At 44.0% G+C, this 13,630-nt stretch overlaps 1 protein-coding gene across 1 annotated transcript in view; it reads right to left on the reverse strand.

Annotated features, from left to right (window-relative positions):
* TRPV1 (transient receptor potential cation channel subfamily V member 1) overlaps positions 1-13,630 on the reverse strand; it is a 101,791-nt gene that overhangs the window by 80,644 nt on the left and 7,517 nt on the right. The window contains exons 2-3 of the mRNA XM_040422107.1: positions 7,005-7,174; positions 5,630-5,782 (exon numbers count right to left, since the gene is read on the reverse strand). Of these exons, the coding sequence (XP_040278041.1) occupies positions 5,630-5,782; positions 7,005-7,174 (323 nt within the window). The remainder of the gene's footprint in view (positions 1-5,629; positions 5,783-7,004; positions 7,175-13,630) is intronic.

The raw sequence follows: 13,630 nt of genomic DNA on the forward strand, positions 1-13,630 counted from the left end.
TTCTCTGCTTCCATTCACAACAGACACATGCTGGGTTCAGCCACACATCCGTTTGTTGTAAATGGAAGCGAGGAGAGAGTTGCTGCCAGATACCAGCTTATTTCCCTGAGAACAAAAGTAAAAAATATCGGGCATGTTGAAATTCAACATGTCCGATCCTTCTCTCTGGCAACATCTGCCATTGCTGGAGAGTCGGGAGGCCTCCATAGACATTAGATGGTCGGCTGATGAGTATGGTCAGCGTAAACACACATGAGAAACTTCTTCCATCCACTCCCTTGTCCACTGTAGGTTCCTTCAGCGCTTACAAGTACAAATCCATTTTTCGGAATATATGCAAATATAAATTCACAAGGAAAGCGACATTATATGTTCCAGGATTGTGCAGTGCAAAGATATGGATGGGCTATCCTTAGGAAGTGGAAGCAGTGATGGAACGCGCACCACTACCCCATCAAAGCTGATCAGCGTGGGTGTCGGGAGTCGGCCCCCGCCAGTTTGATATTATTGACCTATGATCAATGTCTTTGCATTACACAACCCCATTAATCAAACAAATCCAAATTTTATTGGTGCACAGTAAGAGCTTTATCACGTAGCAACTGATAAAAAGTGTTTCTCCAAAATCACTTTCAAAGTAATCATACCGCCCATGTAGGGTAGGTGCCCCAAAACAGAACTATACCTTTCTTGTGTCAATTCAGTCCTCTAAGTCCTCATGTCCACGACCTTGTCTTTTTTGTGGTCCAAAAACTGCAGACTTGCAAAATATAGATGCGGTCCATGTGCCATCTGCATTTTTTACCAGACCAATTGACTTCAATGGTCCATGGTCCACATTTTGCAGATATATTCTATCTTTTTGCGGAATGGACATACAGATCCGGAAAGCACATGGATGATATGTGTGCTTTCTGCATTCTCCAATGCGGACGCCCCAAAAAATGTGGATGCAACACGGGCGGTATCTGTATGTTGCGGATCTGCAATCTGTGTACCGCAAAATACATAGCGTGATGTGTATGAGACCTAATCCTGAGAGATGCTTCTTTTTATTTTCCTGCAAATAAGGGCTCATGCACACGACTGCGGAACGAAGCATCCAACCTATAATAGAACTGTCCTATCCTTGTCCGTGATACGGACAGAAATAGGACATGCTCTATTTTTTTGCAGAACGGCCATGCGAACGCGGAATGCACATGAAGTTATTTCCCTTTTTTTTTTGCGGCCCCATTGAAGTGAAGGGTTCTGCATATGGGCCACAAAAAATCGGAACGGACATGGAATAAAAAATATGTTCCTGTGCATGAGCCCTAAGGGCTGTTTCACACGAGCGAGTCCATTGCGGGAATCGCGCTCCGTGTGTGAGTGTGATCCTCCGCTCTGGACTTGCAGGAGCGCACGGCATTATCATGATTTATAATGCTATGTGTCTCTGCATGGCCTTTTTTCCACAGAATCATAGTGACATACAGTGGCGTGCCCAGGGGAAGAGCCAGTAGGCCCAGAAGCAATGAGCGCTTCCATCAATACAGATGGAAGCGCTCATTGCTGAAGCGCTGACACCCACATACTGCCGCGGGGCAGGGAGCGGAGCGCATAGTTCCCTGCCCCGCCGCCGATCACCGCCATAGGCTTCAGGCCTAGTAGGCCTGAAGCCTATGCATTAGTGAAATCCCGGCGCAGGCACGCGTGATGACGTTATCGCGCGCCCCTGTGCCGGGACTCAGCAGCACAGTGCCGGGACTCTGCGAGCAAGCGCAGGTGAGTATTTCGCTTTTAGGTTATTTTTTTTTTTTTTTCTTTTATGTGGCAACTTTGGTGGACATGAGGGGGGGGGGAATATGGTGGGATACTGTGTGGGGGCAAATTATTTTATTTTATGTGCCAACTTTGGGGGACATGAGGGGGGTGCACGCAGGAGGACGTGGGGGGGGGATATGGTGGGATACTGTGTGGGGTCAAATTATTATGGGAGGGATTACTATGTGGGGGGAAAATTACTATATGAGCAATGTGGGGGACACTACTGTGTGGGGGGCACTACTATGTGGGGGCAGCGTGGGGGATACTACTGTATGGGGGGCAGTGTGGGGGACACTACTGTGTGGGGGGCAGTGTGGGGGACACTACTGTGTGGGGGACACTACTGTATGGGGGCAGTGTGGGGGACACTACTGTATGGGGGCAGTGTGGAGGACACTACTGTGTGGGGGCAGTGTGGGGAACACTACTGTGTGGGGGTAGTGTGGGGGACACTACTGTATGGGGGCAGTGTGGGGGACACTACTGTGTGGGGGACACTACTGTGTGGGGGCAGTGTGGGGGGCAGTGTGGGAGACACTACTGTGGGGGGGGGGTAGTGTGGGGGACACTACTGTGTGGGGGGCAGTGTGGGGGACACTACTGTATGGGGGCAGTGTGGAGGACACTACTGTGTGGGGGCAGTGTGGGGAACACTACTGTGTGGGGGTAGTGTGGGGGACACTACTGTATGGGGGCAGTGTGGGGGACACTACTGTGTGGGGGACACTACTGTGTGGGGGCAGTGTGGGGGGCAGTGTGGGAGACACTACTGTGGGGGGGTAGTGTGGGGGACACTACTGTATGGGGGCAGTGTGGGGGACACTACTGTGTGGGGGACACTACTGTGTGGGGGCAGTGTGGGGGGCAGTGTGGGAGACACTACTGTGGGGGGGCAGTGTGGGAGACACTACTGTGTGGGGGGCAGTGTGGGGGACACTACTGTATGGGGCAGTGTGGGGGACACTACTGTGTGGGGGGCAGTGTGGGGGGACACTACTGTGTGGGGGGCAGTGTGGGGGACACTACTGTGTGGGGGGCAGTGTGGGGGACACTACTGTGTGGGGGGCAGTGTGGAAGACACTACTGTGTGGGGGACACTACAGTGTGGGGGGCAGTGTGGGGGACACTACTGTGTGGGGACACTACTGTGTGGGGGGCAGAGTGGGGGAAATTACTTTATGGGGGGCAGTGCGGGGGAAATTACTGTATGAGGGCACCATGGGGGACGTTGCTATTGGGGAGGCACTGTAGGGGCCATTCTATTATTTCTGGGGACACTATACAGGGATTATTACCTGGAGCACAATATAGAGTGCTATTATTACTGGGGGCACTCTAGGGGACATTATAGCTGCTGTGGACACTATAGGGACATTTGGGGTAATTTATCAAACTGGTGTAAAGTAGAACTGGCTTAGTTGCCCATAGCAGCCAATCAGATTCCACCTTTCATTTTTGACAGCTCTTTTGGAAATCCAGTTCTACTTTACACCAGTTTGATAAAGGACTCCAATTATGTCTATTAGGGTCACTATTTTTTCAGCAGTATAGTACCTGGGGCATTGGGGGGCACAACGGGCACAGGTATTGGGGGTGGCAGCAGGATGATATTGTTAGGACACCAGGATGGGGAGGTTGATGGAAAAATTACAAACTCTGTAGAGACGAGAGGCGGCTGAAAGAATTTGTCATGGCGGTCTAACGGAGGAGAAGAGGAAAAAGAAGGTCTACATGACAGGAGATGTCCCTGGATGTAAGAGGTATGTGGTCAAGTATTGGGGGTGGGTGCTAGGGAAATTACCCACCCCGGGTGCCAAACACCCTGGGCACGCCACTGGTGACATAAAGCGGTCAGTATGATTCTGTAGAAATAAGGTCAAGCAGAGACACATAGCATTATAAATCATGATAATGCCGTGCGCTCCTGCAAGTCCAGAGCGGAGGATCACACTCATACACGGAGCGTGATTCCCGCAATGGACTCGCTCGTGTGAAACAGCCCTAAGGCCCCTTTCACATGGGCGAGTTTTCCGCGCGAGTGCAATGCGTGAAGTGAACGCATTGCACCCGCACTGAATCCGGACCCATTCATTTCTATGGGGCTGTGCACATGAGCGATGATTTTCACGCATCACTTGTGCGTTGCGTGAAAATCGCAGCAGGTTCTATATTCTGCGTTTTTCACGCAACGCAGGCCCCATAGAAGTGAATGGGGGTGCATGAAAATCGCAAGCATCGCAAGCAAGTGCGGATGCGGTGCGATTTTCACGCACGGTTGCTAGGAGACGATCGGGATGGAGACCCGATCATTATTATTTCCCCTTATAACATGGTTATAAGGGAAAATAATAGCATTCTGAATACAGAATGCATAGTACAATAGGGCTGGAGGGGTTAAAAAAAAATAAATATATTTTTAACTCACCTTAATCCACTTGTTCGCGCAGCCAGCATCTCTTCTGTCTTGTTCTGTGAGCAATAGGACCTTTGATGACGTCACTGCGTTCATCACATGATCCATCACCATGGTGATGGATCATGTGATGGACTATGTGATGAGCGTAGTGACGTCATCAAAGGTCCTATTGCTCACAGATGAAGACAGAAGAGATGCCGGCTGTGCGAACAAGTGGATTAAGGTGAGTTAAATTTTATTTATTTTTTTAACCCCTCCAGCCCTATTGTACTATGCATTCTGTATCCAGAATGCTATTATTTTCCCTTATAACCATGTTATAAGGGGAAATAATACAATCTACACTACAACTAACCCAAACCTGAACTTCTGTGAAGAAGTTTGGGTCTGGGTACCACAGTCAGTTTTTTATCACGCGCGTGCAAAACGCATTGCACCCGCGCGATAAAAACTGAACAACGGAACACAATCGCAGTCGAAACTGACTGCAATTGCGTACCTACTCGCGCAGGTTTGCCGCAATGCACCAGGACGCATCCGGACCTAATCCGGACACGCCCGTGTGAAAGAGGCCTAAGTCTTTCTGTGCACCATGGGTGGGGCTGCTGTATTCGTTTGCACTGGCTTACCCTACATCAATGCTACCAGCTCTGAAATCTCAGGGACTGTCAATGAAATGAGTGGGGAAGGTGCTGTGTGATGATATGGCAGAGCAACAGTCCACCAAGCGCAGCAGTCCTGCCGACAGTGTACCAATAGGCTTACTAGCATAAAAATAGGACACACAAGCATTAACGGTACTGGTGTTTTTGTTCATTTTGTGGCTTTTTGTCTTTCTTGCTTCTTTTCAAAAACAAGGCGTGCTAGAGCTCTCGTAATTTTTTTCTGACATTTTTATATCACCTTCTCTATAGGGGAAAAACACCAAGATGGAAACTGCTAGTGGTCAGATAGACTGGGGGAGATTAGCTTAGGGAGAGTTCACATATCCGTTATTTTTCCGTTCTTCCGATCCGTCAGAAGAACAGAAAAATAAAGAAAAAAACAAACAGATCGTTGACGGAAATGGCTCAAACGGATGCCAAATGTGTATAACTGATGCACAGGATCTGTTTTTTTCTTACTTTTTCCGTTCTTCTGATGAATAAAAATAACAGTGATGTGAACTCTCCCTTAGTTGCCCATAAGAACTATCAGATTCCACCTTTGATTTTCCAAATGAGCTCTGAAAAATGAAAGGAGGAATCTCAGTGGTTGCTATGAGTAACTAAGCCAGTTTTCCTTTACACCTGTTCTGATAAAAAAAAAACTATGTGTGCAAAAAAATAAGGCCACAAAAACACAAGCGGACAAAAAAATGCATGCAGTTATTCGTGTGTGTGTTCTGTATCAGGTAGGCTGTACCTCTGTAGTAAGTGTCTTCATATGCGGCATTAATAAATTCTTTCAGATTGTCGGTCTTGGCCGCAATGTCCAGTAGCAATTGGATAGTCTTATTCTTGCCATGACTTAAATTCAGCATTGCTTTTAGTAGGCAGGTCTTCCCAGTTTCTGGTTCTGAAATAAGAAGCGCATAGATTAATTTCAAATCTTTTTTTCTTGCTTGGCATATGAATTAGGATGATTTTTTTTTGTCAAAAAGACACAAAAACACAGCAAATAATATATCTTTATTGGTTAACCAGAAAAATAACTTTTGCTAAACTAAAAACGGTTGGCAAATACAGAAAGTATATAGTTTTCCTTTAAAACAGACCGCAAAGGGAATGTGGTTAGACAATTGTAACCCAAAGTGAGAATTTGCATGTGATTTTGGGGGTGTTCCTGTGGCGGGGTCAGAGGCAGGGCTTAAAATGCCCAGCGAATGGGGTTCCAGAGTTGTCAGGCATGAAAAATTTACTCAGTTTTTCAAGGATGTAAAATACCCCAATAGATGTTATCGGGGATTTTGATATTGATGGCCTATTGTATCCTCCAGATAAGCGATCAATATCTGATTGGTTGGAGTCGTTTAGCTATTTAAAGACCTCCTCACAGCTTATCAAGCACAGTGGCTGTGGTGGGTATTGCAGCCCAGGCCCATTCACTTGATGCGACCAATGAATGTGACGTCATTGGCCTAAGGAAGGGGCTGCAGCACTCACTGAAGCAGCATGGCCTCTTCAATCTGCTGTCTGACAGGGGTGCCAGGAGTTGGATCCCCACCGATCAAATATTTATGACCTTTCCTGTTGGATACACCAGTGGACAAGTAACTCTGTGGCCCAGGTTACAATATCACAGAACATTGAAATACTGAATATGGGAATCTAAATCAAAATACCTGAAATGATGACACAGTTTAGTCAAACTACTTATCTCCTAGAGCAAATTAACATTTTGGTAAGGAAAAAATCCTTGCCTCCTACAAAAACATCCTTCACCTGAGGGCCTATCTGGATCCAGTGTTGGACTGGCCCACCAGAGTACCACAGGATCCTCTGGTGGGCCCAGGCTCTTATACCATGGTGGGCCCCAAATGTCCAGGAAAAAAAAAACGTTTCGAGCAAATAACTTGCCACTAGGGTCAATACCTTTGAATCAAAATCTATTAGACTTGGACCGCGAGAATAATTTCCTCTGGTGGGCCCAAAGAAACTCAGTCTGACCCTGCTTGGATCCTATTATCATTACAAAATCTGATCTGCATATCTTATCGAAACTGGAGGCTCTGACCATAATGTCATGTCTATGGAATCTAGAAATTCCAAGCTGAGATTAGAAATGTGTCGGGGAGCACCTTTAAACTCTTTATTAGTAAGGCGTTTCTGAGACCGCAGCAAATAAACCAGCAGATCATCCAGTTCCTCACAGTCTCCGTACGCTACGGCATCAAAGATCCTGGTACGGTCATACAGCTTAAAGGTCCTGTCCCTACAGCTGTTTGTAGACTCCACAGATGAGCTCTGTCTGTGACAAAGAAATAAGGAAACTATTAGTATAGTGTAGATCAGTGTTTCCCAACTAGTGTGCCTCCAGCTGTTGCAAAACTGCAACTCCCAGCATGCCCGCACAGCCAAAGGCTGTCCGGGCATGCTGGGAGTTGTAGTTTTGCAACAGCTGGAGGCACACTGGTTGGGAAACACTGGTGTAGATGACATTGTTTGTGTCAATGATTGTCCATTACATGTTATCAAGAAATCATGGAAAGGCCTTATCAAATCCACATGCACTTAAAGTATATAAATGGTTCTCTCATCACAATTATACTCCAGAAGATAGTTTTATTAATAGGACATCTCCAACCAGACCTGAACCTACCCAGGGCATGCTCTCAAAGATCTTCAATGTGTAAGGTGTGGAGAGAGACCCTTTGGATTTCATTGAGACCGTGGGCGGCTTGGCCATAGACCCTACAGGGAAATAACCTGGTGGGCCGATGCCCAGGGGGCCACTCAAGCTCTCTTGATGGCCGCAGGCCAGGTACATAATGATCTGATGCTCAACGGCCGCAGGTGCCCTCTTGAGCTCAACTGTATTACCGTCCTCATAATGGTGATATTGTTGAATACTGTGGCTGGGGTGGCAGTATTTTGAGCTGCCCTGTGGTATTTGGTTCTGTTTGGGCGGTATTCTGTGCTACATTACGGTATTGCAGGCCCCGCCTACTTGTTTTAGCCCGTCTTCTGTCAATTTAGACCCACCTACAACATGGGGCCACTTTTAGTTTTTTTTTTCTAGGGCCACTTTAAGTTTACAATCCGCCCCTGATTGAGACTGTTATCTGTTTCTTATAGGACTGTTGACAATGTGTTGTCACGTGTGAACTATGCTTGGTGTGCTTTTTCTAACTGTTCTAGGTCCTGCACAGAAGACCAGTTACTGATATCTTAGAGGGGTTTTCCAGGATGTGAATACTGATATCCTCAGGATAGTACTGCAATTTTTCTTTTATGTAATTTCAATCAACAGTTCATTAAACAATCAAATCCACAAATTGTACAGGAATCAAATGACTTAGCGGGATAATACAAAAGTCCAAGTCAGTGACCAAAGTGGATTGAAAAATTAATTAATCCATATTCAACATAGAGGACGGAGATAGACCACAAAGCACCACGCACAAACTGCTATGTGTCAGTTCTCCATCCTCAAGCATGAATGGGCCCAGTCTAGTGTGAATATATAGTGTAACATTTACCTGCTAAAAACAATCTCATATACAAAATATCCAAATAGTATACAGAACATTTTAAAATAGGACCTATACCCAAAGGAAGGGGCGTATAAATGTACTGTACATATACCGTACATATATGTGGCAGCTTTTTTCCTGCTCAGCTGCATAAATCATCTTCCCTCCGCAGGTTAGTAACTGGAGAACCCCTTTAATCAAAGTGGTAATTTTAATGCATTTCTATGCAGTGGTGGTGAACCTATGGCACGGGTGTCAGAGTTGGCACTCAGAGCTGTGGGCACCCGCACCCTGGAAAAAGTTTATGGTGTACCAATATGCCTTAGACTTTTCTTACCATTCATCAGCGCAGGACGCGCTATGAACAGCACAGGCAGCGCACTGAATGTAGGCAGGCTATTATAGTACATAGAAGATATACTATATTAGACTGTAGTATTCAGGTTAAATTGCTGCGTTGTCACTTTTGTGAAAAAAATATGTGGGTTTTGGGTTACAGTTTGGGCATTAAGTCTGTAAAAGGTTCGCCATCACTGTTCTATAGCTTCCTTAACAATGTATATTAGGCCTTTGGATAGGTTGGAGCAATATAGAAGAGGTTTAGAATCGGTGTTTGTATTCTAAAACATTATAAAATACTTTTATATGCGCCTTCCTTTAGGTATAGGTCCTTTTTTCTAATATATTATTTGGGTATTTTGTATATGTTATTGTTTTAACAGGTGATTGGTTAGACTATATATTCACAACTGGACTGTAACCGTGCCTTCCTGAGGAAGGGGAACGGCCCCAAAAGACAGCAGTTTGCACTTGGTGCACTGTAACCTATCTCTGGGCACTTTGTTGAACATGGGTTGATTTTTTTCATTCCACTATAGTCACTGATGTGGACTTTTGTATTATCCGGCTATGTATGCAAGTCGTTGGTTTCCTGCACAGTATTGTCATGTGTCACAAATGAGTTATTAAAATGGCCATGGAGGTTAGAGAAAACGTCATGTGGACGTATTTTCAGTGATCCGATAATTATATATTTGTGTATCAGATCATAAGGGGTCCGACACCCCTGCACCCCCTGCCTATCAGTTGTTTCAGGGTAGCTCAAGTACCGGAAGTTGCACCAGAACTACACAGCTCCATACACAACGCCGTGGACGGAGCTTGCAACTGCAGGGTGCTCCCATTCAGTTCAAAGGGAGCAGCATTGTGCTTACCAGCTCATCCACAGCACAATGCATGGAGCTGTGCAGTTCCACAAGAGCTACAAAAAAACTGCTTATGAGTGGGATTGTGGGGAATCGGACTCCACCAATCTGATATTAAATAAATAGAATACTTATGTTTTAATGTTTTATATATATTTATGTCAAAAAGGTTATTAATTGGTATTATAGTAATGATGTAAGGCACTCACTCATCTGGGCTCATGTGGATACACTACTAACAAACAATAAAAATGCTAAGATGAGGTATACCAGCTGGATAACTCTCTATAGCTGTAATCAAACCAATGTTATCCTAATTAAAAATAAATCAAAACCAGCACACAAATATAAAAGTGGCTTCTAAATGGATGGAAATCAAATAAAAATTACACACACGTAGCTTCTAAGAGGTATGTATAAAATATAATCGGAACTTGCTGCAAGATTATCTTCACATTTCTGTGCATAGGGAGTCCCCACTTAGATGCGGTTTGAAAACAAAACAATCAGGACCCCCCCAGGACGTCCAATTATTTCTAGCATAGGGTCATTAACAGCTAATTTATCTTTATATATTGACAAATTATTACAGCCAATAGTCAAAAAAACATTGTCCTATGTAAAAGATACCACACAGATAATACGACTAGTAGAACAGCTAGACTTTAAATCTCATTGGATTATGGGAACCTTGGACATCCATTCCTTATATACGATAATTAATCACCAACAAGGGCTAGAGTCTCTGAGAACACAATTGATTGCAGATAAACAACTGCCCATTGAGCAAATAGATTTCCTAACAGAGGGAGTGGAATTTATACTAAATCCCAATTATTTCTTCTTTGAATCCGATTTTCATCTACAAACACAAGGGACCGCCAAGGGCACCAGAATCGCCCCAAGTTATGCCAATCTGTTTATGGTGCAATGGGAGGGCTCTACCATCAATCCACCTCTTGGGGCGGATCTGGTGCTCTGGCAAAGATACATTGACGATGTGTTGTTCATATGGCAAAATAATGAGAATTCACTTCAAGATTTTTTGAATGAGCTAAATATAAACTCACATAATTTACAATTTAAATCCACCATCAGTAAATCGTCTGTAGAATTTTTAGATCTACTAATTACTGTTGACAATGACAAACTTATTTGCAACACCTATCAGAAACCTATAGCCAGGAATAGTTTCATTCTCTATAGTAGCTGCCACCTTCCGAGGTGACTGATTAATATACCACAAGGACAATTCCGTAGAATTAAAAGAAATTGCACTCAGGAACATGTATTTGAAAAGGAGGCTGTAAAAATGACACAATGTTTCCTAGTGAAGAAATATCCACCTTCAGTAATTGACACATCCCTAAATAGAATTCGCAATATGGATAGACAATCATTTTTTATCCAGCACGAGACAAAACAGAAAAATCTGAGTGACGAGACTTGTCCTACCTTATAATACACAATATAGAGAGATCAAAAACATCATTAAAAAACATTGGCATTATCTACTAAAAGATAAAACGGTAGGCCCTCTGATCTCCACTACCCCCCAAATAACCTTCACAAAAGCCCCGAATTTGGGCTTGAAAATAGCCCCAACTATAAAGATGGACCAAAAGAAGACATTATCCATTCAGAAATTGACTAATATGTCTGGTTTCCATAGATGCGGGAAATGCTCTAACTGTAGAATTACCAAGTTCCCACGTAAGACCACCCAAGTCAGATATATGACTAATTCATATACACTAACAATAAGAGATTTTTTTGACGTGTGATTTAACTGACGTCATATATCTACTACAGTGTCCCTGCAACAAGCCGTACATTGGCAGGACTAAGAGGACTCTGAAAAAACGCATCTCTGAACACATTGGAAACATTAAGAACGGTTTTACCAAACATTCAGTATCTAATCATTTTAAACAAATACACAACCAAGACCCTACAGGTTTGATATATGTAGCATTGGAGAAGGTATAGAGACACTGGAGGGGAGGTGATCACATCAGTAGAATGTCAAGATGGGAATCTAGACGCATTTTTGAATTCAATGCTTTAAGCCCGGGGGGTTTAAATGCAGAATTGGAGATTTTTGGTTTTCTATAGACATATGGGTGGACGCTCTCTACCGATGGTGGACCGAGTGGTTTACATAACAGTACACTCTGGTCCTCCCTTGGTGAAGGGCCTCTACCCATAAATACTACTGAATAAACACTACTGTGCAAATAGAAGACTCAACCATATTCGACACAATTTGAAGAAACAGTTCTACATTATACACGCATCTGATATGAAAACGCATGGAAGACGCTCCAATACCGCACATGAATTTTTATGTTTTTTTTTAGGTAATCCAATCGATAGAATTGGCATATACACTCTAGGATATGTATCCCCTATATTGACATCTCTTGGGACATTCGGATTATGAATACCTTTGTTTACGAATTTGACTATATATATATTCATTGCAATGAATATATATATATATATAATGTTTTTCGCTCTGCCATTTCTTCCTCTTATCGGGGGTTCGACGGATGCCCAGCAGGTCAGCATCCCTTGGTATGTCGCCTTCTGAAAGGCGCTCGCCTATCCCGTCCTCCTAGGCCCCGTTTCTCGACCACATGGGATGTGGCGTCTATATTTTCCTTATTTTCTTCTTGGCCTTCGAACGCGGAACTTTATGTCAACTTTCGGCCAAGCTGGTTTCCTTATTCTGTTTGATCTCGTGTAAAAGGGTCTCAGATGTCCGAGCTTTGGACCATGATGCTCGTTCATTTACTCCGATTGGGGTCGTGTTCAATATTGCGCGACGCACCAAGACCAATATTAAATCTGTGTCATATCCCAGTTTCCCGGATACTCCAGCTCTCTGCCCAGTCGCCTGTCTGAGGGAATATGAGTCGCGCACAGCCTCTCACCGCGATACTTCACACCCTCAACTTTTTCTGTCTTACCGACGCTCTTTTCTTCCGGTTACTAGCGTCACTCTGGCTCGGTGGGTTATGTCCTTGGCAGGTGTGGATACTTCGGTATTTACTGCACATTCCACTAGAGGTGCTTCAGCGACATCAATGGCTGTTGCAGGGGCCAGGTTAGAGGACATAATGAAGCTGGCAGATTGGTCACGAGTGTCTACGTTTCGTGAGTTTTATTTTCGTCCTCCTGTTCATGTTTTTTCCTCTGTGGTAAGTCAGCTCTAAACTCGCAATATGAGCCTCCGCGTCATGTAATAAAATTGCATGATTTTCCTAAACTAATGACGTAAAGTCATGATTTTATTAAAGACACGGAGGCGAGTATTGCCCCTCCCTGTTTTCCCCTCCCTGATTTTGATGGCATCTTGTTTGCCTTCATATTGTATCGTATTATAAGAATACCTATGTATGCATTTTTTCAGGTTTGATGCTGGATCCTTGGTTCTAAACGGTTCGATTACCAGACTTTTTCTTCTTTCTTTAGGATGAATACCCCCGCAAGCTTCATCCAACGCCTACAGTCGTTTTGAGTTTCTCCCCAGTTTCGTTCTTCAGTTGGAGAGTTCGGATGCTGTTCCAGTTCAGTTTTTCATGAGAGTTTAACGGTTAGGCCTTCAGAGTCTACAGAGGAGTGTCACCGCCAAAGAAAGAGGAGCAATCTATGCTAAGCAGGACAATTATAGGGATGATATGTGGGAGGGTCTTGATTACCATGGTTACTTGTTGTCTGATTTTTTCTTTGCTGCTATGGTGGTCAGTAAAAGGAAGAGAAAGCAATACTCGCCTCCGTGTCTTTAATAAAATCATGACTTTGCGTCATTAGTGTAGGAAAACCATGCAATTATAAGGAGTCGCCACATCATATTACATTGTATTGAGCTACATTGCACAATGTAATTTGTTCATGTGTGGTTCTGCATATCGCATGGAAAACGCATTAATATCGCATATGCATTTTTAGTTATTCAATGGATATTTTAACTGATATATGTACATACTTTTATACTATTTTCATTCGAAATTATGGATGCTG

Source organism: Bufo bufo, chromosome 3, assembly GCF_905171765.1.
Source record: "Bufo bufo chromosome 3, aBufBuf1.1, whole genome shotgun sequence".
Lineage (NCBI taxonomy): Eukaryota > Metazoa > Chordata > Amphibia > Anura > Bufonidae > Bufo > Bufo bufo.